The sequence below is a fragment of the Uloborus diversus genome, chromosome 8, assembly GCF_026930045.1.
Source record: "Uloborus diversus isolate 005 chromosome 8, Udiv.v.3.1, whole genome shotgun sequence".
NCBI classification, from domain to species: Eukaryota; Metazoa; Arthropoda; class Arachnida; order Araneae; family Uloboridae; genus Uloborus; species Uloborus diversus.
The window spans coordinates 126,017,416-126,044,944 of record NC_072738.1 but is presented as its reverse complement, the minus strand read 5'-3'; the positions used below and the strand labels follow the sequence as shown (position 1 = coordinate 126,044,944).

At 34.0% G+C, this 27,529-nt stretch overlaps 1 protein-coding gene across 1 annotated transcript; it reads right to left on the bottom strand.

Moving 5' to 3' along the window:
* Positions 1 to 859: 859 nt before the first annotated feature.
* LOC129228148 (proteasome subunit alpha type-4-like) lies at positions 860 to 27,449 on the bottom strand. Its single transcript, XM_054862797.1, has 8 exons — positions 27,374 to 27,449; positions 25,925 to 25,967; positions 17,660 to 17,822; positions 9,324 to 9,401; positions 8,700 to 8,788; positions 6,088 to 6,218; positions 3,487 to 3,610; positions 860 to 1,079 (listed from the first exon to the last, which is right to left on the bottom strand). The coding sequence occupies exons 1-8, from the start codon at positions 27,374 to 27,376 to the stop codon at positions 925 to 927; spliced, it is 786 nt and encodes a 261-aa protein (XP_054718772.1). The 5' UTR covers positions 27,377 to 27,449; the 3' UTR covers positions 860 to 924.
* Positions 27,450 to 27,529: the final 80 nt, after the last annotated feature.

Sequence of the window (27,529 nt, the reverse complement as noted above, 5' to 3'; positions counted from 1 at the left end):
AAAAAAAAAAAAAAGTTAATCGAAGAATTTGTACATTCTACAATTTACCTTCCCAAGGCAGTATAATAAATTAGAACCTTGTTTATTCTTAACTCTTTTCACTGAAGTCAGCGTCATTATTATTATCTTCATAATTAAGGTTTATTACCTTCTTAATTATTTAAACAATATCACTTTAATGCGGTAAGTCCTGCTGCAGACACGGAGTTATATGTATATTTCTATCATTAGTTTTTATTTTCTCCTCATACCTACCAGTAGATTTTTTTGAACATTATAAATAATTCTAGCTTTTAATATGCTGTTCAATTCTAAGGTGATCGAATCGGAAAGTTTTGATTTGTTAGTTTTTTTTACACCACATTCAGTAATTGTTTTGTACATATGAGGCAGTTAGAAGCAAAGGGACTTAAGGGATTAAAAATTTGGAGATAACTAGTAAAAATGGTAGGTGAATCTCTCCTCTTTAATGGGGTAAGAGGTAGTACTAACAGACTTGGTAGGTCCTGTTATACAGCATGATTTAGAAAAACTTTTCAGTGAAAGCCTAGCTAGGACCTAATCCTTAAACTTGATTCAAAACTTGAATATGTCCACTTACTGCTTCATATGTGCATGTTAAAATCCAGAGTTAAAGTTTCCATGCTCTCCAGCTGGCCATTTGTAAATTCCTTTTCATCCAAAATCAGAACATTTCAAAAAAAAAACATAAAAATGTATGGCATTCTATTTTGTTCTCAGGCAAATAAGTTTATCCTTAATAAATGCTAAATCCACTTTCCACAGCTGCATAGTTATGTGACAACACCTTAAAGATCTGGAAACTATAGACATTGCTACTGTTTAAAATAAACAAAACTTTTTTTAAAAATTAAAGGGACAGTTTTTTATTAGAAACATTATACACATTAACCAACAAATAAATTAGCTTTTAGATTTTTCTCGTTCTTTTTCTTTCTTTGCAGCTTCATTTCTAGCTTCTTCTTCCTCATGCTTTTTGATAAGCTTTTCAACTTCTTCAGCAGGCATAATCTTTATGCGAGACTTGTTTCCTTCACGAGTCAAAGTAGCCATCTCCACTAATGAGTACAAAAATAAATATATGAATAAAAGTTGCCATTTGCTGCGAAACAGTCATCGAGAAAGGTTAGTTATCTAGCATCTGTTTTAATGTTGTATGAGAATCTACCTTGAATTTTGTGTTATTCTATAATACAATCCATGCTCTTTAGAAAAACCAGCAAAATAAATTAAATAACCATTCATTACAGGAACTAAAACATGAAGTCTCATTTGCTATTTTATACTAACTTTGCTATACGCTATTTCATGTTTGCTTCGGATGTACAGGGTTCATACTCTATTCGAATGGAAAAATTCCATGACTTTTCCAAGACTTTTTCATGACTCCATAAAATTTTTCATGGCCTTGTTACACCACCAGAATAGTACTATTTAATATCAAACTTGCCAATATTTGGAAACTAGTATTAGTAAAACTTTTAGGTGAATGCCACTACCTCATTGAAGCACTTGTGCTTGAAAAAATATCAGTGTGCACCTAAAAAACTAAACTATTCTTATTTGTTTTCATCCTGTAAATTTAAGTAAAGCAAAAATATAGTGAATACAAAATAATAATGCTTAAATGTCTTTTTTTTTTTTTTATAAACAGGCAGAATGATAATGAATGGGACAAAGGTTGAATGAGTCATTACTAAGTTTCAATAAGTTTGCTTTAAAAGTTGCCTCTTAGTGTCCCCAATAGTGCATTTAATCATCCACACAACATGACAGTATTTTGGTTCTTTAAATTAAAGCCACACATTCTTTATTAAATTCATAATTCTAAACCATCTATTTTATTTTCTTTTAAAAATTCAGTAGTGAATAAATCTTCAGATTCAAATGTATTTGTTTACTTATTTGCACATTTTTAAATGCATATAAATTAATAGGTTCAGAAATTTTAGAACACAGTGTTTGATTCCTGATGTTGAACGTAGCAGTGGATCGCATGAATTAGTTTTGCAAGCTATGTTTTAGAATATTAGAGTTTCCCTGTTTCTGTATTTTATCGCCTGATTAAAGATCTTTACTTTCTAAAACCTTCAACAAATTGAGATACTAACTGATAAATTTAATAATTAAGTTTTTACCAGTAATAGGAAAGAACACGGATGCAATTACACTGCGTTTTTTGAGTGGGCGTGGCAAAATCATTATTTTATGTTGTAGCAAGTTCGCTACAACATAAAATAAAATATAAAAAGTGCTGAAAATAATGGCAAATTCAAAAGAAGTGATGTCCAAGCAGTAAAATCACATTGCAAAAAAAGACGAGAGGCTGCTACAGAGGTGGATGAAATGAGATTTCAAAAATTCAGATTTGTTTTTGGATCGCTCAATTTTTCAGTTTAATAGCTTTTACTCTCAAATCACTCAATATTTCTAATGTTCTTTAAGCTTCTGTTACTTTCTCTTTGCCCAGGACATTTTTTCATGACTTTAAATGAATTTCCATGACTTTGAATGAAAATTTCGATTTTTTTTCCAGGTCTGAAATTTGATAATTTTTTTCCCATGACTTTCCAGGATTTCCATGACCCGTACGAACCCTGGATGTAGTAAATGCACTTCATTCTAATATACAGCACTCGTTTCTTATTGAAATCACATTCGGTCTGAAGACATTAGATTTTTAAAATCTAATGTCATATATATAATCTGTCATAAAAAATCATATAAAATCTAAAGTCATAAAATCTAATGTAATTATAAAATTTGTATGGTGGTTAATTTTATAAACCAACATACTCAACAAAAAATATTAAAAGGTTTTGAAGTTTACTTCATTTATTTTAATCTTAAGTGTTTCAAAGTACAGTTGACATTTCAATTAAACAAAAGGTACATTTTTTTTTAAATTCTTTGCACAAGGGTCTTGAAATATTACTATAATATTGCTTGAATAACGTAATTTTAGAGTAAAACTGTGAAAGTTTTTTTTTTTTTTTTTGGCGGTTTTAAACGTTACATTCTTTTCTTTGCTCAATAGTACATTCTGTTATATATTCAAGTGGGAGAATTTGACACTTTGAGACATTTATTAAATAGGTTGGCAATTTTTAACATTGTTATACTGTCTTTAAGAATTTTTAACGTACACTAACAAAAAGCCTGACTTTATAAAATAGTGACAATAATTTTATTAAAGATAGTTATGATATATTTTAATATTGTAATGATTCTGTTCTTTCAGATTTGATTTCAAAAGCAGCTGGTTTTATAATCCAGTGATTTTATAAGTGGTGGTTACTGTATTGTCTGAAATATAGTTTCAACTTTTTTTTCTAATACACAAGAGGCGTTCCATGTTAAGGGTCTTGATGCTCAAAGTATACATAAAGCAAAGTATAGGAAACAAGTTTTAGGTTCACTACTTAAAAAAGAAAACAATAAATAAATGAAAAGAAAATAACTTACATTTATCAGCAGTCAATTTAGTCATGTCCAGAGTTTTGCTAAGAACTTTAATGGCTAAAGCAAGTGCATCATTTAAAGTGGTTTCATTTTCTTTATATTCTTGCTTCAATATTGATACTGCAGCCTAATTGAAAAATGAAAAGCATCTTAAATGAGTTGACACAAATAGATTTAAAGACAATATTCAATTTTCTGTCATAAAATCAACTTTTTCGAAAAAAATTAAGGTTTCCTTGGAGCTCTCAATGGTGCTGCCTTTGAGCCGCACCATTAGGCAAATGCCAATAATTTACCTAAAAACAAATTATTGGCATTTTCCTAAAGTAACAAGGTGGTAATTTAATCTTAGATCATGAAATGGCACCATAGTCAAGATAAGAAAATCTTCACAATGCTGTAAAAGACTCACAAGTATATATATTTTTTCTTCAGTTAAAAAATGGTCATTTATTGCATTTAAGATAATTATTGCACTATATTTTGAACACTTTCATTTGCACACATGTATAAAGTCGAAAAATTTGGTTACTATTGTGCAAAAAAAAAAAAAAAAAAAAAAAAAAAAAAAATGAAGAATTAAATTTTTATGTTAATTAGATTAGAATCAGCTGTATAAATAAGTTACACATATATTTATACTGGAATGCTCACATTAAGTGAGCATTCCAGAGTGTAATTCAACGTAAAAAACAAATTTGACACATTTTGTTCCGTTTTTGATAATTTCTTACAAAAGTTTTTCTAAAAATGTAGTTTAGGACAGGACGATAAAAACCATGATATTTACCGCAGTGTCCAAAACTTTGCCATCCCTGCTTTACATAAAATAAACTTTGAGTACCTCATTAATTATATTTTAAAATCATGTACTTAAAACCTTTTAACAGCAAATTTTCAAGCAAGCAAAAAGTAATGTCATCAATACTAATGCTATAAAGAGAGAGGGCGGATTTTTGTGTGTTTATATGTTGGAGGTAATCTCTGGAACCATGGCACCTATTTGAAAAATTCTTTCACTATATGAAAGGTGCTTTCTTACTGAGTGACATAGGCTATAATTCGAAAAAATCCGATAGTTTTTTTATTCCAATTTAGGCCCAAATTTCACATGAATTCCTGAATATGGGAGTGAAAAATTACTTGCACATATTAATATTATATATCGTTGAAAAAAGAATTTTCCGCGTTCTAAACAATTTGTTTCAATGCTCTAACTTAATTACGGCGGGAGTAATTTGCATTTTTAGCTGGAACTTTTTTTAGGCTTAACTGAAATTTAGGCACTACTTTCTTCATTAAGTCTATCAATAAAAAGTGAAGAAATTGTCCCACAGTTTTTTTTCTTTTTTTTTGACACCATTGGAAAAAGCGACATTTTTTACTCCAGATCTCTCTCGACCTATGGTTGAAAAACTAAGCTTCTATCTTCAAAGAAAAAAAAGTTACAAGCGTTTTTAAATCAAGTTTGGAAAATGTCATCAGGTTGTCAACCATTTTATTTTCGCGTTTCCACGGTTACGCTTTTTGAATCCATTGTTTCTTTCCTTATTTTGCATTTAATTTCATACACTTATTTTATTTTGTGTTTCCATGGTTACGCTTTTAAAATCCATCTTTCGCATTTTAATTTCTTAGAAGTATTTTAATATGTCGTCATTGTTTGGAAGGGTAATTTTGCATGGTGTTTTTTTCTTTTATTTAAGCCTTGTTGTTCACAACTTGACAATTTTTATTCTCAAGGTAGACTGGGAAAGCTGGGCAACGCAGTTCTTAATATATAAAAATTTGAAAATTATATTGTTAATGTGATTTTACTTTTTTGTTTGTTTGGGCAAAACATTTATTATTGCCAAAGAAAAAACATCCGCTTCACTCTTAAAAAAGTTCAATTAAGATTATTGTTTTAAAGCAACTGCAAATGTAATTCATTGATCTGGCGATTTGTTTTGAAAGAAAAGAAACTTTTGATTTGTTTTTATCCAAGTGAAATGTATGACATTTTGTTCTTTTTTTTTCTGAAGATTTTTGAATGTTCGACGTTTTTCCCACCTGGATGTTTTTTTCCCCCGTTAGACAGATGGATTACGATAGGGTGGTTGCTGGGGGAGTTTGGAGATAAACAATAGAGTTGTGGAATTATTTTTACATTTGAAAGATATTATTTTATGTCTTTTTTGTTTATTTGGCAAAATATTTTAAAGCAACTGTAAATTTAATTTAATGATTTGACGAAAAGTTTTAAATTCTAAAGAAACTTTAATAGTTTTTTTTTTTTTTTGAAAAGGTGTGTATGCATTTTATACAAAGAAAAATGATCATTTCACAAAAGTAGGGGAGGGAGCGTCATTTTTTTAATTCAATGGACTTCCATTAAGTTTTTAGCACAAGCATCACTGTGTGGGTACTGCTAGTATTTTATAAAGCAAAATCACACATTAAACAACAGCAGAGTTAATAAATTAATAGAAGAGACCTCAATAGTTGGTCTCATCTAATTAGATAAAGTTTAGAATTTGAAATGTACAAGGAAACAATAAGTTTTAAAGAATCATTTATGAAAACAAATCAGTTTTACATAATGCAAATTTAAAATTTACATACCGCACTATTATTTCCAATGCATGTTGCTTTCCATCCACCATAATTACCACTAGGATCAGATTGGTAAAGTTGAAAGCCATAATGTTTATCCCATCCCATGTATAAAATGGATACACCAAATGGCCTCTTTCCTATATAGGTTGGGAAAAGACAAGGCAATTAAAAACCTTTATTATAAAAAACATTACTTCTTTGTAGAGAATATTAATTGGATAATATTGAATTAGATTTTTTATACTCTTAAGAAAAAGTGACAAAAACTGCCTAATACAGTGGAATCTCGATAAAAGAGTTTCTGCATCACTTACTTACGTATGCTTAACATTCACATTAAGAAAATTAATTCTAGTAAAGGAATTTTCCCTTTTTCTTTTTTCGAAAAGTGCGTAATAAAGTCATTATTATTTGAATATCTCATGAGGAATAAATCCATAATTTTGAAAACAGATAAAAGCTTCTTGTTGGGCAGGTCTGTTAAAGATAAAAAGTCCTGTTCACACTTGTTTGAAAAACATGTCATGGTGCCTTCTTTCTAAAAAGAACTCCCCTGGGTACATTTATCCTATTCTTTCTTAGCCTTTTAGAACTGCACTAACAGCACACAGAGTGTGGATGCTAACTTCCCTAGATAAAAGCTGGAATTCTCTAAAAGAACTTTTCACAAAAGGAATGACTGACCAAGAAACTGCAGCATAAAATTCTAATAAAAGGTCAATATGAAGGAATGTTGGTAGCAAAAATTGGATTAGAATAGCAACTGGATGTTGACTTATAGGGGTTCCTACAAATGTGTGTCAAGTTAGGGAGATTTTCAGTCATTGAAATTAACATTGGATTAACCATAAGAAAAAGAAATGTTGAGTTACTGGATTAGTCGAGTTATGCGTGTGTCGAGTTACCGAAGTTTCACTGTACCAATAAAAATCAAGACATATTTTATTTAGGTTTAGGTGTATCAAGAAATAAAAGTTCATTTTGTAAGCTAAACCAAATTTTATTCAATTTCATTCAGTAATTTTTGTGCTAGAGCAGCCACTAAAAATCTGGTCACATACATACAGCTATTTTCCAAAATTGGGCAAAACGAACACAGTAGTATACTTCAAAACTTGCAAATGCATGGAAATCGGAAATTTTAAGAATCCAATACTTACTTCTATATATTTGATATAGAAGAAAGCAAAAAGAGCAAATTTTATAGAAGTGGATACAATCTGATCACAAAATGTTTAGGAGTGTAAGAATTTATAAAAAACATTAAATTGTTTTAAAAAACTGGAAATGTTGTCGCCAGTTAAACAGGGGTCTGGCCAGAGGAAATTTGGGTCTGTTAACGGACCCTTCACAAAAATCCGATCAACCAAAACCGACCTTTCACAAAATCCCTATCAACCAAAATGGACCCTTCACAAAATTCTGATAAACAAATATGGATCTTTCACAAATTGTTTATTGAAAGAGCAAATCTCAAATCAAAATAACGCTGCATATTTCCGTGTACGATAATGTTTGGAACCTTTTTTTTTAAGTTAAATTAACAACTTAAACAAAATCTGCTAATTTTGCAAGGAAAAAAAAAGCACTTTTGAGATGCTCCTGCAAGCAGTAAAAAACTACTGCGACGCAATCTTTTTAAAACTGATATGAGAATCATATTTTGTTCTTCTTTCAAGCTAACTTCACTTTACTAGGATGTGAATAAATGAAAAGTCTCTTTATTCTTGTAACAACGCTTATTTCAAGTTTTTAAAGTGGAATTCCATTTTCTTTTATGAGTCAAAAATTAAAATGCTGAATCAATGGTTTATTTTTATTTTATTTTATTATTTTTTTGCTTCAAACTGTGTCCAAATATTAATGATATGTTTATCAGAGGATTCTAAAATGCAATTCTAAAATAATTTTATTAAAAATATTTATTTTACAAGCCGTTTATATACTTTTGATGCCTTCACTTTGAGGACTGCGATCTCTTTGCATCTCCTATGGGAATCTGATTTTTCGAATTTTCGATGTTTAGTACGCTTTGTTAAGAGGTAAAAAAATAAATTATTTTCATATTTTTGTAAAAATCACGGAGTTTATAAGTTTTAAACGAAATTCTGTGCTCTTTAACAGGGTCTTGGTTCAAAAAGTTAAATGCTGAAGCCCAGCCTGAATTTCTTTGTTACAATTGTTTTAAATACTACACATATAACTTTCTAGTAAAATTTAAGATAATGTAGAATGGTAAATAAATATTGATACTTGAGGGGTGCCCGTCTCCCAGAGAGCGATGCCCCCCCCCCCGAATACTCGAAAAACATTCAAGAATGATATTCTCAACTTCAAGTGTCATTGATGCAGTTTGCGCCATCTCAAAATTCTAATTTTTTTTTTCTTTTTTCTTTTTACAAAATTATTTGATTTTTTCACAAAAAACGGAACTGTGAAAAATCCTGGACAGACCCCTGTTATGTTATGACCCCTGTTATGTCCTGTGTTCATGGGCAGGTCGCCGATGGCGACCTGCCCATGAACCTGCCTATGGAACAAAAATTTTAATTGCAAAAGTAGAAAAAATATAAGCAATCAATTATACATTCTCACAAAAAACTAAATCTAATAATCACCTCCATATTGGGTATAAGCTTGTTTCAAATCACACAACCAGCTGACTAAGCGCTCACATGGGATTGATTCACCATACTGTAGTAAATACCTGAAATTCAAACAATTGGAGCAATTTAACCAAATTGCATTAAACATCTAATTTTTTAATAGCATTTAATTTTGATACATAACTAATGTATTTTTTATCTTATTTCTTTAATCCAAATAAATATAAAAAAAGACAACAAATAGAAATATTATTCTATCTAGTGTCTAATAAATTTAAAGTTGGTTATTCAGTTCACAACCGAAAAAGATAAAATTTATACTTGAGAAAAACATTAAGTAGTGTCACATTTTATCCTACATTGTTATGTCCAATTTAATAATTTTACAGAAACTATGTTTATAATAAATGAGTCACTATTATGTAGATTACAAAAATACATTATAGTTTTTAGTTAATTTTAAACACTTTACAAGGGTTGCAAGAAAACTAATACAACTAATTCTAAAAACGTTTGTTTTACTTAACCATGAGTTAGTTAGAAATTTATTCTTCATTCCATCAACTATTATAACACATGTTGGAAAAATCTAAAATATTATTAGTGATTTTAAAACATAAGGAACTGTGATATTACCTCTGAGCAATTTGACGCAACTCATTAGTCAATACATTTGCGTCTGATGTTATGCCAGCCACACTGCATGCCATGTCACTGGTGAATAAAAAAAGGCAACTAGATTAATAAAAACTGCTGGATATTTTAAAGTATAATTCATAAATTTAAATTTAGTTGTGTGTGTGAAGGCATTTGAGTTAAACAAAAGGTCATTGCATAAGAAAAAACTAATTACGAGGGTAAATCAAATATAAACGATAATTGTTATTCTTCTTAGAATGCACTTTCTAGCCAGATGATGTTGTGAAGAGCAGATGTTTGGTTTATAAGTAGTGGGGAACCAGCAGGTGTGTGCACTGACTCGTATTTAACCGTTAGTACAGCCATGACCAAGCAAGAAATACCTTCGGCTGTTATGCAATGGATTATCATTAAGTTTTTAACCAATGAAGGCGTTAAACTGTCAGAAATTTTTACCCGTTTGAAGGCACAGTTTGGGGACAGTGCACTATCTCAGAATCGTGTGTATACATTGGCGAGAGAATTTAAAGGTGGACGAGAACGAGTTGAAAACGAATGTATTAATCAACGCCCAAGATCTAGTCTCACAGATGACAATATCCATAAGATTAGACACCTTATTGAAGATGATCGCCGATTAACTGTTGAAGAAATTTCATCAGAAGTGGGTATAAGCTATGGAAGTGTTCAATCCATAATCAGTGATCAACTCGGTTTCAGAAAAATTAGTGCTCGATGGGTTCCAAGGTTGTTGACTGCAAACCAAAAACAGGTCAGGTTGGAGATAGCTGAAAGGCTTCTGAATCAATTTCAGTAAGAAAGGGAGGTCTTTTTAAAGCGCATAGTGACATGTGATGAGACGTGGGTACATCACTAAATCTCTGGGTCCAAAATGGAAAGCAAGGAGTGGAGAAGAAAGAATGAAGGATGCCCAGTGAAGGTCAAAACTCGTCTCTCTGCTGGAAAAGTAATAGCAACCTTTTATTTTTTTGACTCTTGGGGAATTTTACTGATTGATTTTCTGCACCATCAATGTACGGTGAATGCAGTTTACTACTGTCAGTTGTTACGGTCAGCAAAAGCTGCCTATCGGAAGAAAAGATGGGACATGCCCCATTAGAAATGTCATACACCTTCATGACAATGGCAGGGTTCACACTGCGTCTTTAACAAGGGATACCCTGGAAAAAAATGGGTTGGGAAACCCTCAAGAGCACCCTCCTTATAGCCCTGACTTATCCCCCTGTGACTAATTGTTATTTGCGCCTATGAAAGAATCGCTGGGAGGACAGTGATTTGGAAGCAATGAAGAAGTTAAGGAACATGTGCACAATTGACTTAACATCTGCCCTCAAACTTTCTATGACCAGGGAATAAAAAAACTTCTAAATTGGTGGCAAGTTTATGAAGATCAAACAACATCATCATTTGCAAATGGGAGCTTTTGTACTTCTGTAAATCCTGTACTTCTTAATTGCACATGAATTTTTACACATTAGAAAAATACATTCTATTTGCTAATGAAAACAAATCCTGAAGACAAAATGACTCTTGCACTTTTGCTATAAATTAAGTTCTGATTACAACTGATAAATTGTGAGTGATTGCCATTTGGTTGACATTGACTGCTGTTGGAATTCCAACACAGCACTTAAAGTCTTTTTATATAATTTTAATCTGCTTTGAGCATTTCATCACAGCATGCACAATTTAAACGAGTAAAAATCAAGCACTTTCTGAGACTCTTCAAGACAAAAATCAAGGATGTGGTGTCAATAGAGGGGGGGGGGGGGGGTATCAGAAAGATGCATTTTTTAAACTATTTAATATGCTGTACAGTATTCTAACTGTTATAAATTAATTGCATATTCAACACTAAATAATCTTAAAACTTAATGGAGTTATATGCTAACACAAAAAATTAAAAATAAATCTGAAACATTATGAATCTATATAACTTTTTGCAATAAATCTGATTCTCATGAGGCAAGTATGATTATTTTATTTTTATCCAGTGAGCATAATTTTTAAAGATACATAAACAAAAAATTTAAATTACATTTAATACTTTTAAATTAGCATACTTTACTGAAAAAAAAATTAAAGTTACCAGTAAAGTTACATCTCTATAAAGTATATCAATATTTGCTTGGATGATCTTTTCCACCTTTAGCATAAAAACTTTTTGCAGGAAGAGCTTCCTACCTCACACATTTTACTACAACAATTATATACTTGGCACTAGGGCTGGACGATATCTGGATTTGCATATCGCGATATATCGGAAACTAAACTTCATGATATATCGATATAGTCAACTACATAGGGGGGGGGGGGGGGGCTTATAACAAAATTCCTTCTCCACAACTTTCTAAAATAAATATCAAAATCAAGCTTTCGTCTCTTACAGGGTCATACAAATAACTACCTTTAATTCGAAATGAGTTTTGAATATCCCAATCTTTACATGTACAGTAGAAGATTGTTAAAGTACCCGTGGGACCAGAAATTTTGCATAGTACAGATTTTGGCACTATATAAATAATTTCAGAAATTTATAAACTACTTTTAAAATGATAATCACATCAGAATAAGTTTGTAACATATTGTTATAAGTGTTGATTTAACATCAGAATAAGTTTCTTACTGTTATTAAATTTCAAAATTGTTTTCCCCACTTTGTGAGAACACATTTCTTGCCCTGCAATTGTATTTTAGAAACTTTTCCTGATTCAAATATGAAATTCTTAATTTTAAACATAAAACATCTAGTTATATTCATAAAGAAGATAATGAGGAAGTAGATGAAATGTAAAAAAGAAAATGAAACAAAACTTTTCCATATACATAAAAGAGAAGCTAGTTTATTTATACTATTAGATAAAATGCATAAAATTATTAACATTAATAAATAAAACAGAAAATAAAAATGCTTAAAATAACAAAACAATAATTTAATATTTTGTCGATATTTTGTGCCAGAAATATTTGCATTTCTGCATTTTTAGGCTTTAAGGAAGCTCTCTGCTTTGTTACAACCAAACCACCTGTGCTGAACACTCTTTCTGAGGGTACACTTGTAGCTGGCATCGCTAAGTACTTCTTAGCAAGTACCCTCAGAAGTGGAAATGAAGAATGGTGGTCTTTCCACCATAGCAAGGGGGATTCATTGCATCCAACCCTCGGCATGGACAAATACTCTTTTATTTCCTTTTCAGCTTTATATGAAGGAAGATTGAGGGAACTCATTGAGAGGTTTTCTTCTTCCTCTTCTTCAAAGTTGAAAAACTTTTCTAAGCCTTGTTTTGCTTTCGGAGGAACATTTATAACTTCTTCCGAATTAGTTGGCTGAACTAATTCAGCCATTTTCTGAAGGGCAGACTGCTCAATCCCTTTTGGATCCTCCAGAAACCTTAATTTGAATCTAGGGTCACACAGTGTGGCAAGCCCTAAAATTCTCGTCATCGGAGACTGGAGACCGTAGCGCTCCTCCAAAGGAGCCAAAATTGCACCTTTGATTTTTGTTAGAAGTTGCCCCTGTCCTGCCTGTGGTTGTAGCTGCTGTTTTATCCTTGAATAAAGTGGAAGAACTGATGAGGCAGTAATATAGTTACTTCCACTCAAGGTTTTTGTCATGTCCTCAAGCAGGGAAGTGGCAGAAACGAAGTCCTCAATTGCACTGACTTCAGCCCCCTCCAGCATCAAATGCTTCTTATCAGTGTATGATAACAGCATTTTGCAAATTGCAAGCTGGTTGTGTAGAAATCGGTGGCAGAGTTTCACTGTGCTCCACCACCTAGTCGGGCAAGCGCTGGGCAGAGTCGTAGCATCCAAGTTTTAGTCCGCTTGTGCTTTATGTAGATCTCTTTTCATTTTCCAGCTGCGTGCTACACTGTTTTGAAGACACTTTAGTCGCGACACAGCTTTTTTTAACACTGGGATCTCCAATACCTTGTTTACACCAATGTTTATGCTGTGTGCGAAACATAATATGTGCGGTAGTTTTAAGTCCGCTGCAGCTTTTACAATGTTCACTCCGTTGTCGGTCGTCATGCAGCAGATTTCATGTACATTAATGCCCCATTCCGACATAACATCTGTAATGATTTCAGAGATGTTTTCTCCTGTGTGGTCGGATTCAAAATGTCTGCAACTTATACAGGCGTCAGTCTGCTTCCACTCCTGGGAAATAAAATGTACAGTTACACCCAAGAATGGAGAACTCGCAATAGAAGTCCAGCAGTCAGTTGTTATTGACAATTCGTCCACACACACTTCTGCCAAAGCTCTCTTCATTTTAGCAACAGCGTCATTGTAGAGCTTTGGAATAGATGTGCGAGAGAAATATTTTCTCCCTGGTAACTTGTATCTCGGATTTAGTGAATGAACCATCTTTTTAAATTTTGGATGTTCCACTGTGTTGTAGGGCTGCATGGCAGTGGCCAAATACTCTGTTATGGCTTCAGTACATGAAGAACTGGAAGCAGAGTCCAAAGGTTGAAATTCTAGCATTGTTTTCTGCTTTTTTGCTGGTGGTGGGGTTGCAGAACTAAAACTACTATTTAATGCCACTATAGGAGGGTCATCAGCATCAGAAAAGCAGGGAACAGCTAGAACCTTTGAATTTGATGTTGACGGCAACTCCCTGAACTTCAACGGGTGGTGAACTTTTAAGTGGTTTGCCAAATTGCTTGTGCTACCACCTTTTGAAGAGACCTTCCGAAGGCAAGTTCTGCATACAGCAACATCTGTATTTATTATAACTCCATCTTCCGAAGCGGGCAGGCCAAAATAATTCCAGACAGCACTTTTTGCTTTGGCTTTTGATACCAAATGATGATAGTCAGAGGACATTTCAATCCAAAAGAAGCTAAAATAAAATAATTGGTTTTAAGTATGTTTTTAAAATATCATATGAAAAAAATACGTAACTAAAATTTTTGTTTCATATAAATAAAAATATAAATACAATTATGCATTAAATGTATTTAATATTATATACTTTGACTTATTAAATATAATTAGAAGATTTCAATTAATAAAAATACGTTAATTTCCTTTCAAAACAGCATTTGATGCTTTAATGTTATTTCTTTTCATTAATATCCTCACCCCCGCAATTTTAGATAATTTTTGTAAGTCACTTCATAATTTGTCCTGTATAATTGGTAAGAAATTTTCAGTTATATATAGATTTTTTTTCCAAGTTTTGTTTGCTTTTAACATATTTTGATTTGTTTTAAAATACTTTACACCTTAATCTGGTAATTTTTACTTAATTTTATGATTTTTGGTTTGATCATGTTTAATTGTTTTTGTCAGATTTTAATGGAGTCAAGAACTAAAATAGCCTTACTTACATTATTTGTTAATTCTTTATTATTTTGTAGAAAAGATAAGAGCACTTAAGTTTAATTCGTAAAGTAGCAAAATAAATAAAAACATCAATAAACCAACATCAGCATTTTTTTTTAATTCGAAAACCTATTAAATGATGATGGATCCAAGCATGTCATTTTAAAGTTTTCTGGGGGGGGGGGGGGGGGGGTTAAAACTTAATGTAAATTGCTCCAAAACAATAACAAAACTACATCCACTTTCAGTTAAGTACATTGATTTCCCAAAGTAGGGAGGAGCAATTGATTCCCCCTGACCGCCTTAATGAGGGGCCTGGATGGAACGAATTAGCTATCTCTTCCAATAACACACAAAAAATAAATTTAATTCAGACAAGTTAGCATTTTTCTCCCACTAAAAAAATCAAAATCAAATGTCTGAATGTTTATTCTTTTTTAAAATTAGTGATAGTTCTTCAAATGCTTCCTATTTTGCCCCTTTTAAATTAGAATTATTTATTTTTTAAAGTTAAGGGGGTGAAACTTCACCCACTTGCTATCACTCATTAAGATTTAACCATGAGATTACCTAAGTCTTTCATGATGTATTTTATAGTTTGTCTTGTTTTGATCATTAATTTTATTTTTAAAGTCTTGGGGGGGGGGGGCAAAAAGTTATTGCAATGGCTGAGGAGTTGTAGCAGGGTTACTAACTTCCGGGTTTTCCTCCTAAATTTGGGGGGGGGGGGGAGGGATTTTAGAATGGGATTTTTATAGGAGGATAAATTTTAAGATTTTATCAGGTAAATGTTTTCTTTTACATTTGGAAACGTTATTTTTCGATTATTTCATTTTTTTTTCACCTCCATATACAATTTTTGAGCCTTTACAACCATTGGTTTTGATCAAAAATGACATAAAAATGCCTTTAATCACTCAGCAACGAAAAACAGCAATGGTCATGTGACTTTTTAATCCCATGTGTGATGTCACAGTAAAAGAATCACGTGACTTTCTGACGTCATATGAATTTATCCAATCGCATTTAATGGGTATTATGAGTTGAGTTTAGGGAGAAACATTTTTAGGAGTTGGCAACCCTGAGTTGTAGTTAGTCTTTTTTCAATCCATTTAAGTTTATTAAAGCCTGGGAGTGAAAGTTCTAAGATCAACTAAAATAACAATAATAATTTTTCTTATTTTGATTTATTTTCAAATGCCAGGGAGTGCAAGTGCTCCCCCTGTCAAAAGAATAAGAATAAAAAGTTTGAAACTTACCGTTATTCAATCAAATGTAGTTATGAGTTGACAATTCTCAATGCAAAAAAGTTGCATCTATCGGTAAAAGCATGAACTAAAAATAAAGTTTTAAAACAAAAAAAAAAAAACAATAGTAACAATTAACAATAACTTTAAAATATGTAACAATAACGATGATAATGAAGTAAGGAGTAGAGAAGAAATTCACAAAGCGCAGGATTCAAGAGAAAACCAAAGAAATGAACGCGCGAGGCTGGATAGACTCTACCGCTTATAGACAAATTCGGTGAAGCTAGCGAAGTAAATAAACCGGTTTCCACAGCTCCGACAAGTTAAAAATTCGAATGTTCGAAGCTTCGAAAATCCTCCGAAATTCGAAACAACGAAGTCCGCTACCAAATACCGGTTTCGTTAAGGCGTGTCCCCACCCCCCTCCCGAAGTCCCTTGAAGAGCAGTGCAGACATAAACGTTGTCCACTCCGGAGTGCAGAGATGACGTAACACTTCTTTCGCGCTTCGCTGCGGGAAATATTCTTGATCTCGATTGTGCAGAGCGGGAAGGGGGGAGGGAGGAACTTCGCCGAATCAGCAACTCGGAGGAACCGATAGCCAGCAGCAGCGGGCGAAGTCGAAGATCGGACGATCGGAGAGGAAAGATGCAACCGGTTTCGCGCAGCTGACTTCGGCGTCGATGAATTCGAAATTCGAACCGGTTCAGTGATATATCATGGATTCTGATATGCGAGAACCGGTTTTATGAAGCCGTTACGAAACCGGTTCTTATCGATATATCGTCCAGCACTACTTGGCACATAGAAATGAGAAAATCAAGAACATGGGAACTTTCCAGACATTTTTGCAAATTATCCAATTTTCCAGGACTTTCATGCTGTCAATTTTACACAAATTGACATTTTTCAACACTTTTTTTGAACAAGGAGCTTTTTTCATGATACAGAAATTAAAATTCAAATTTTTCAAATAAAGGGAAGACCTTTAACTTTGTTGAAGGAGGATCAAAGAATTTTAAGAAGGGCAGAAAGTAATAACATAATTCAATTATTTTAACCCTTTATGTATTCTCACGTTCTAAAAATTTATAAGTGCATTGTTTTCCCTCTAAATTCTAAACAATTGTTTGAATTGAAATAAGGGGGAGAGGGTTCAATAGAAGCAAGCATTGCAAACATAGATTTTTGGACTTATCCTTATACAAAAACCAATTTTATGTTTTTTTCTAATGGCTCCTGGATCAAAAAGCAAGCATGTTTTCAATAATACACTGAAAAGGTTCAAAGTAATTTCAAACACATACTGGAAAGCTTGCATGCGCATGAATTAGTTGCTTTGATTATCAAACTATGTCAAATAGATTGATTGCAATTGCTTATAAAATTCACAACATATGGTATTTGCTTTGGGTGAACATCAGAAATATCAATTAGAGACTTTTGCTTTTGTTCATTAAATAAATTAATCTGCATTGATCGGAACTGACGCCAACTCGGAGCAACGTATGTAAATAGAGCTCTTCGGCAGTTTTTTTTTTAAATTTTCTAAGGGGAAAATGTACATAAGCTACCTCAAATTAAGCTCATTTTTACGGGCTTGGATTAGCAGGGGTCTACAATAAACTATAAGAAACGTTTTTTCTTGAAACTCTACTTATGTCTAGAGAAAAATTCTTTATAGTATTAAGAATATCATGAATAAATAAAAGTGAAATACAATACTCACTCATGAAGTTTATATATTTTCTCTGAATTGAAAACTTCATCTAGAAGTTTGTTTGTATTCCGGCGTTCAGCTGCCAATACTATTCCATCGGAAGCCAAAATTCCTAGACATGTACCGGCATGACCAATAGCTTCCATTGCATATTCCACTTGATACAATCTCCCTTAAAGAATAAATTACATAAATTGATAGTGAAAATGGAAATTTTTGGTTGCACTTAACTGCTTTTTCAAAGCACATGCTCAGAGAGAAAAACTAATCCAACAACATTCTTACTTAAATACCAGAGTCGTCATTTTCCCATTTGAAGTACGTTTTAGAGCTACTTTTCATTAATGATTCCTTTATACAGTTAATTGTATAAAGGAGAATCTAACAGTTGAAAAAGATTACATTTAATGAATAGCCCATTCATTTATAAATCATAGATTTGAAAAGACATTTAGATGTTTGGACCTCATACGATATTAGGCAGATTTTTTTTAAGGCACAAAAATTTCAAGCAATAATTGTTTTTTCCCCATCCAAGAAAGGAAAGGGTGGGGGCGGTCTAAGGTACATAGTACATATTAGAACTAGGGTTGGTATTCTGCTCACTTTTTTTGTAAAAATCCTTGGGCGGTGGACAAAATTGAACAAAATGGACAGATCGAGATTTGACTGATTTTTCTTAGGTTTGCTACAATACAAATATTGCAATGATGTAATTTATCAGTGGCCACTAGAGGGCGCCTGTGATGCAGGGAGTGTTTTTTGCTGCTAATTTGATAAGTGTTTTTTTACTATAATTTTTCATTATTACTGTCTAGTTTTAGGTTTTTTTACTTCACTTTATCATGTAATTTAGTTTTATTGTGTTTTGGGGGCTCATTTTTGCTGTTATTGTATTCTTGAAGTGTTTTTGCATTTTTTGGAGCTAAGCCTAACATGTGGTGATCTCCTGGTTTTTGATCTTGTGTGCTTTATTGGGTGTAGCAACTCTGTTTATTTACTGCTGTTTTTAGTATTTATTCTGTGTTTTTTTGCATTTTTATCTTACTGTTTTGCCTTTTGGAACATATTCACTGAGTAGAAATGGGTGTTATATGCATTATGAAAGAGGTAAAGAGTGGGAAGGGGGACAGGTGGATCTCTTGTGATTTATGTCATATGTTCTGCCTGTATAAGGGGGAAAATGAGTCTGTTTTTGAAGAGGATTATATTTGCACTAAATGTGCTGAACTCTCAGACTTAAGACTTAAGATGCTAGTTTTGGAAGCCCAGTTAGCATTAGGGTGTAAGCCAGTTGTAGAGGGTATAAATGTTCCAGAGATTCAGGGGGAAGTTTCAAATGAGGAGTTAGATTGGGAAACTAAGGGTGTAATTTTGGGGGACTCTATGGTAAGGGAGGTGGGTAACACAGTTGGGAGAGTAAAGCGTAAGGTGGCTAGGTGTTGTTTACCAGGGGCTCGGGTAAAAGACGTTAATATGGTTGCTGAAAAGAAGGGAGCATTGAATAAGGAGGACATGGTTACTTTGTGGGTGGGAACAAATGATGTAGGCCACAGTAAAAATGAGGAGTTTTCTAGGGAATGGGAATCCCTGTTGGATAAAGCAACCAGCTTTTCGACGAATGTCCAAGTGGTTGGTTTGCTTCCCAGGTATGGAGTGCATAGGAGCTGGCTAAATCAACGTGCGAGGTGTATGAACTTGCTACTGAAGTCAATTTGCGAAAAGCGCAGTATCAGGTTCATTGATGTATGGAGTCACTGTAAACGGGATTGGATTGCTAGGGATGGCCTGCATCTGAGCTCTACAGGGGTCAAAATGGTTAGTGGATTAATTTTAAGGGCTTCGGAGTCAAAAAACTAAGTTGGAATGGGGGGCATGGTTCAAGCACCAGGTATCGGGAGAATGAAATGTTTTTGGGTATTGCTAGAAATGGAAATAAAGTGACAAACAAGAGTAGTAATGTTAACAATTGTAATTTAGGAAATTTCAAGGTGTTAAATAAAAGCAACTTAGGCATGCTTAAAGTTTTCTATACCAATGCTCGCAGTATTAGGAACAAGATGGATGAATTGAAAAGCATAGTTATGGATGAGAAGTTGGATGTTATTGGAATTACAGAGACATGGGCTACCGAATCTGATGCAGAGTTATTACATATTGCTGGGTATAATTTATTCAGACAGGATAGAGTAGGTAAAAGAGGTGGTGGGGTTTTATTTTATGTTAGAGACAATTTTATTTGCAATGAATTGGTCATAAATGATAAGCCTACTGATATTGATATGGTTTGGCTGGAGTTGATGAGCAGTAAGGGCATAAAGCTACGCTTTCGAAACATTTATAGGCCACCTAATTCAAACCAGGGACAAGATGAACAGATGTACCGTATTATTAGTGACATGTCCAGTAAGGGATCTGTTATCATAATGGGGGATTTCAATTTTCCGGGTATTGATTGGAATAATTTTTATCCTGGTAATGGCAAAGAAGAGGAATTTTTAAAAGTAATTGGTGACTGTTTCTTAGATCAAGTTGTAACTCAGGGAACTCGAGAGGAGGCCATTTTGGATCTAGTTTTTTGTGACATAGGTAGTTTTGTTCAGGGGTTGAGTGTAGGGGAGCATATTGGAGATAGTGATCATAACAGCATCAGGTTCCGGGTTAAATTTGAAGTGTGCAAAGATGATAATTTTAGGTGTGTGCCCAATTTCAGAAACACCGATTTTGTTGCACTTAGGCAGAGCTTGAAAGAGGTTTTTTCGTCAGGGTTGGAAAATAGCGACGTAGATCAGCAGTGGACGGAATTTAAGGATAAACTTGCTAAAACCGTTGGGGACTATGTTCCATTTAGGAGAAAAGGTGTTAGTACCAAAATTTGGCCCATGTGGTTCTCCAGGGAGACTAAAGAAGCTCTTAATTATAAGCAAGCCACTTTTCGTAAGTTTAAAGAAACTGGTCAGAGTGCGGAGAGGCTCCAGTATGGTAAGGCAAGGCGAAATTTTAAGTATTTGGTACGGATTCAGAAAAGGGAATTGGAGCAAAGGCTGGCAGATGACATTGATGGGAACCCTAAGAGGTTTTTTGCTTACGCTAATTCTGGGAAAGCTCGAAACAGTCAAATTGGGCCTTTGGTTGATGAGCATGGAAATTTAATCCAAAACGATAGGGATACTGCAAATGTTCTAAATAACTTTTTTTCCAGTGTGTTTAACGATAACTGTATCTCAACAGTTGACACTAACAAGACACAAGCTATTATACAGCTTGAGGATTTTGTATTTTCCAGGGAGGAGGTTTTATTTCATTTGAAAAAGATTAAAGCAACTAAAGCTCCGGGACCAGATAATATTTATCCAAAAATTTTAGTTGAATGTGCAGAGGAATTAGTGGATGTTATTTTGAATATTTTCAATGCTTCTTATAACTCGGGGACGGTGCCAGAGGACTGGAAGCTGGCTAACATAACGCCACTCTTCAAGAAGGGGTCTAAAAGTATTGCTGGGAATTATAGACCTGTAAGTTTGACTTCGGTGATTTGTAAGATTTTCGAAACTTTGATCAAAATTAAGATCATGATGTTCTTAGAGACTAATAGTCTGTTGACTAGTTTGCAGTATGGTTTCAGGAAAGGTAAATCCTGTACTACCGTATTTTCGGGATTAAGCGCCGCACCCAGTATAAGCGCCGCATCGAAAATTATCGTCGCCGGAAAAAAAAAATTAATGTACGCGCCGCACCCATTATAAGCGCCGCGCCCGCTATAAGCGCCGCATCCAACTTAACGCAACTTAAAAGCGCAATTTAGACGTTCAGAAACTTGCAATAAAATGAAAATAAAATTTAAAAGAATATAATTAACATAACTATATTATTATTACTATAATTAAAATTTTCGTACTTTGGGAGGAGACATTGGTTGGTTATCCAGAGCGCGGGACGCGGACCCTTCTCCTCATGGCGCTCCACGTTTTTTTAAGTGGTCGGCGCCACTATAAGCACGCTTTTTTCAGTGGGTCGCATCCACTATGGATCGGCGATTCAAAATCCTTCGAAATCGCTGTCCTCGCTGTCGGACGCAAATAGTCCTAGAAAGTCTGCATCGAGCTCCGGGCTGTTTTCCTCGTCATCGGAGCCATCGTCCTCCGCAGCAACATCCGGGACTCGGGGAATGATCTCCGCCTCGGTGAAGCCGGAAATTATGGTGCTCGGCTTTACCGCATTCCAAGCTGCAGCTACCCACTTCGCCACTTCCGCGAACGACGCTTTCTTCAGGTTGCCGCCTTTCGTGTATTCGTGCAGTCCGTTCACCATCCAGGACTCCCATTGTTGACGCATGTGGCTCTTAAAACTGTGATTGGGGGCCAAATCCAAGGGCTGCAACTTTTTTGTAAGCCCACCTGGTATGATGGCCAGGGACGCCAAACATTGCCGCGCCGCTTCCTTCACAGGGTCGGTCTTGTGCGCCGCCATGGAGTCCATAATCAACATTCCACTTGGTTGGAAAAAAGCGCCTTTCCTTTTTCTCCAAACTTCGTTAAACCAGTCTGACATCAGGGCCTCATTCATCCACCCCTTCTCGTTGCAGCGGATGACAACGGTGGACGGGAAAGACTCCTTCGGGACCGTTTTCCGCTTAAAAATCAGCATAGGCTTCAGCTTCTCTCCGCTAGCCGTGCAAGCCAAAACACACGTGAATGATGTTTTTTCATGCCCCGTGGTTGTAATGGCGACGCTCTTCTCACCGGTAGATGTGACAGTCCTGTTGGGAGGGCAGTCGAAAGTCAAAGGGACTTCGTCCATGTTGATAAGCTGATGAGGCTGAAAGTTGTTTTCTTTCTTCAGCTTCTCGACGTAGTCTAAAAACTTTTTTTTCTGCTCCATCCAATCAGCTGGAAGACTCTGCCCCACAGTTGTTCGCTGCCTGACGGACAAATGATTCCGCTTCATGAATCTGAAGCACCAATTCGCGTTGCCTTTGAAGTTGGAAATATTCAAATTAGCAGCGATGCACCTGGCTTCTATTCGAATCCGGACAGTCGAAACGGAAATTCCTTTAGCTCTCTGCTCCACTACCCACTTCTTCAGGTCCCGTTCTAAATCCGGCCAGTGAGCTGATCTTCCTCGTCGGGCACGTTTTGTCTTCGGCATCGCTTCGATCGTTGATTTTTCGGACCTCCAACGCCGAACACATCTTTCATCAATTCCGAATTCCCGGGCAGCAGGACGATTTCCGATCGCTTCAGCCTTAGCGATAACTTCCAACTTGAAAGCTGCAGTGTAACTCTTAAGTCGTTTAGTAGGAGCCATTTCAGATGAAACTCGATGTAAAAACTTTAAGAAAGAAAAGAACGCACGAACGACAGCAAAAGCGACGATGTGAGTGAATAAAATTGGGGATGGGAGACGGAGAAACAAGTTTTCAATTAGTAGGTCACTTGACCACCCCGAGCAACCCACTTTGTTGAAAGGGGTGATTCCCCTTTAGAAAACTGGAAGTTCCACCCCCCTCCCCTGCTAGTCTTGCTAACAAGCTCCTTTCCTTGACCCTCCGTCCCCCTTCGCTTCGATGAGGCTTCCTCGCCGCTCACGTCATTCAGCGCTCACGTGGTTTAGCGTTTCTCTCTATGGTGCAACACCAGCAATCGCTGACTCACCTCCCCTCATGGCTACCCCTCTTTGCTTTGCTTGTCGCTCATTTCGCAAAACGAAAGGGAAAAGTGTGGCGCCATCTATTGGTAAAATGTTCAACTTTTTTGCAAACTCGGATTTTTTTTAAAACTTGATCGGGGGAAAAAAAAAAAAAACACTATACCCGCCGCTCCCATTATATGCGCCGCATCCACATTTTTGAAACTTTTTTTCTTGTATGCGCCGCGGCGCTTAATCCCGAAAATACGGTACTAATTTATTGCATTTCTACGACAAGGTTACCTCAGCTTTAGATAACAAAAAATGTGTGGATGTTGTTTATATTGATTTTCAAAAAGCTTTTGACAAGGTACCGCATGTTGCTCTTCTCAGCAAGTTAGCTGACATTGGAATAGGAGGAAAAACTTTACTTTGGGTTAGAAATTGGCTTACTGGTAGGAAGCAAAGAGTAGTTGTGAGAGGAAATCATTCTAATTGGAGTGATGTTTTAAGTGGGGTTCCTCAGGGATCAGTTTTAGGGCCTCTTTTGTTTATTATATTTATGAATGACATCAATGAAAATATTTCTGGAAGCATGAATTGTTTTGCTGACGATGTAAAAGTTATGGGGATTGTCGAAAATGAAGAACAAGTAAAACAGCTGCAAGAGGATTTAGATCATATTACTAAGTGGGCAGATAAATGGGGTATGGCAGTTAATGTAGGGAAATGTCAAGTGCTACACTTAGGTCATGGAAATAAGCGTATGAGATATCGTTTACAGGGTTCTGTCATAAATCAGGCAGAAAATGTTATGGATCTGGGTGTCTTTATAAATCAGGACTTCAAGTTTAGTCAACAGTGCAGTATTGCTAGTAACAAAGCCAACAAAATGCTTGGGTTCATCAATAGATCTATTTCAAACAAATCTAAGAAAGTTCTTCTGCCTTTATATAGGAGTTTAGTAAGACCTCATTTGGAGTATGCTGTTCAGTTTTGGTCGCCTTATCTGAAGAAAGATATTTTTGTATTGGAAAGGGTTCAAAGAAGGGTAACTAAATTAGTAAGGGGACTCTCAGATTTAGATTATGATACCAGACTTAATAGGCTTAACATGTATAGCCTGGAGCAAAGGAGAGTCAGAGGGGACATGATTCAGTTATTTAAATTTATCAAAATGAAAGATGTAAATGGATTAAATTTTTGCGGGGAAAGCAGGACAAGGGGTCATTGTTTTAAGCTATTTAAATCTCAGGCTAACTTGGAAATCAGGAAAAACTACTACTTTAGCAGGGTCGTGGGCACTTGGAATAGCTTACCGGAAGAGGCGGTAATGAGCAAGGGAGTGGATAGCTTTAAGAGGGCCATTGATCTTCATTGGGGACTAATTAATTGACTAGGACCAGCCTAGCTGGGCCCAGTGCCTGTTGCTGGTCGTCACATTTGTATTTGTATTTGTATTACATAGTTTGATTACATTATTCATTGAAGAAATTCTTTCAAGAAAATCATTTAGCAGAATAATAATGTGATTGTATTTGAATCATATTCAAATAAAACACTTTAAAAATGTTATTTCCACTTTTGTGCAATAGTTTTTGGGCAATTTTTTACTGTAAAATAAATTGATTTTAACAAAATGAAGTAATCATTGAACATTATTTGTATTATTCTATTACTTTTATGATTATTTTTATGATAGTAAAAATATTCAGAAATAAATATATAATAATAGCAAATTAATTAAAAGCAAATACTGTGTCATTTAGTTAGTAGCAAAGGATAATTCTATGTTAGGAAGTAGGAAGGTAAATTTAATAAATATTGTAAATAATATTTTGCATAAAAAAAGCCAACCCATAGAGAAACCAAACTAAAAATGCCCTTTCTCTGAAGCCTAAAAATTACAATTTACAGTCAACAATATAAAAAGGTCCACAGAAGTACAACAACTCCTATAAAATTTATTTCTGGTACACTTTATGGTTCTCATCCACAAAAAAAACAGAGCTGCTCTGGTCTTTTTGCTGCTCGTACTGATACCATCGCAGACAAAGCCTTTTTTTTTCATTCGCATATCAAAGGATGCTTGAATTAAAATTAAAAAAATTTCTTTTTAAAAATTCATAATTCATTGCACATTTTATGTTAATAATTTACATTGAGATAAACATCCAATTCTGTTTTTAGGATTAGTAATTTTTGAATTTGTACCATAAGAGTCATCATTGGTAATTAATAATTCTAAGTCAAAACAGTCAGTTGCACGTAATGTATAGTAGGTAGCACATAAAGGTCTAAATCCAGTAGAATAATAAAAAAAATGCTCTGAAGAAAATGCTGCATTTTTCCAGAAAATAATTAAGAATTATCCACCAAAAAAAAGGGCAAATTTTGTGTTATTTTCAATAGTTTGTATTGCAATAAATATCCAACGCCGTTTTCAGAAACATAGGCACTTAAAAAGTCTTGTGTACTTCCATCTTCGGAATGACCAAATATGGTGATTATGTCAAAAATTAAGAAATATATATATATTTTTTCAGAAAATGTTCTAGTAATTTTACATCTCCACCGCAAATCAACATTCAATTCATTCTTCCTCAATTTGTAATGAATAGGAGAAGATTAGCATCTGATATTTACCTTCAGGAGAGAAGATGGTTGTCCTCGAATCATATCGACGAGCCTGAAATACATTTTTTTCCATTAAGTGAATACATTGATTAGATAATTATTGATATTAAATATGAGTTATATTGCATAATTTCTTAATACATTTAGTAAAAAAAAAAAAAACTGTTTCATCTATTCACTAGTTAGTGAGCATGAAAAACAGCTATATTGACACCCCATTGTTGTATAATGTATAAAAAATTAAATGAGAGTCAAAAGCAAATACTGTGATAGAAACATCCCATTTATCATTTAAAATTGATTTCATAAAAATAGTATGCTTAAATGAAGCTTGCAATAAAGAAATACATTTCAAGAATTGTTTCTAGATACATATTATAGCAGAAAAATAACACATTTATTTACAAATGAGTATGAGGTTGAAAAATAAAAATATTTATTTTTGTACTATTTAACTACTTAATTTAAAAAAATTGTTTCGTAAAATTCGTTAATACTGTCTGACCACGGATTGTATGGAAAGACAAGCATCCGTTTTACAGCCGGAAATGGACAAATCTATTATTTTTAGCGATGTCAGCTTTTGCAGAAGCAGAGTCTTATTCAAATAAGCGGAATACATGCATCAAATTTTTACTTTTCCCCTCATTCAGATTGATTCGTCTCATCTGGACGTTTAAAAATTCCATACAATCTGTGGTTGGACAGTACAGCAGTAATCAGTGAAATTATAAATATAATTTCCACTCTAGTAAAATAAAAATAAAAATTTCAAAAAGATATTTTCTTAAATAAGATAGGTCTTTTAAAAATAACAGCTTAAAAAAAAATGTTTTTTTTTAAAGTGGTTTGAACAAAAAAAAAAAAAAAAAAGCTTGTTCGGTTTCAATCTGACTTTTTTTGGCTCAGATAAAATCCAATAGCCCTGGAAGATGGTCAAGAGCAGTTTCAAGTTTTTATTTTGGCTCAAAAAATTTCAAGATCCGACACTGCTCAAGATTTTAAAATTCACCTGTACTAGGTAGAATGCTTAAATATTCAAAATCAAATGAAATATAAGCACAATTGGAGGGGTAAATTGCTTCCCTTTGGATTCTAACAAAACAATGTTTAATATAATTTGGCTTTTCATATGAAGTATGTCCTGAATGTCTCTTGAACATTGGACAACTTAGAAATGATTAGACTGATGAAATACAACCAATATTTGCTAAAATTTCAAAATCCTCAACAATAAGTTTACTGTTAATACGTCTAACGAGAACAAATTGACTTCGAATCAATAAAGAAATTCATATAAATGTCAAAACAATCACTTAGCATTGACATTTTGCGAGGAAATTTTCTGCAGAAAAACAAATCAAAATAAAAGAATCATTCTTGCGTAAAAAAGAAGCATTGTTACTTAATTTGACTCGATTACTTGAAGAAATTAAGATTTAACAAACCATAACTAACCATTTTAAAGCAGAAGCCAACAAAATTTTTCCCGGAATTGCTTATTCACTACCAAACATTAATCGCAGCCGCAACTGAAGCAAAACGTGAAGTCACAGTTAATGAAAATTGAACTACTAAAAAGGTTACAGAAGCAAAAAAGACTTGAATTGATCC

Coding starts and splice junctions, on each gene's coding strand:
- LOC129228148 (XM_054862797.1), bottom strand. Junction 17,823..25,924: donor AACCATCTTCTCTCCTGAAG/GTAAATATCAGA, acceptor TTATTCTTTAAG/GGAGATTGTATCAAGTGGAA. Junction 3,611..6,087: donor GCATTGGAAATAATAGTGCG/GTATGTAAATTT, acceptor TTTTTCAATTAG/GCTGCAGTATCAATATTGAA.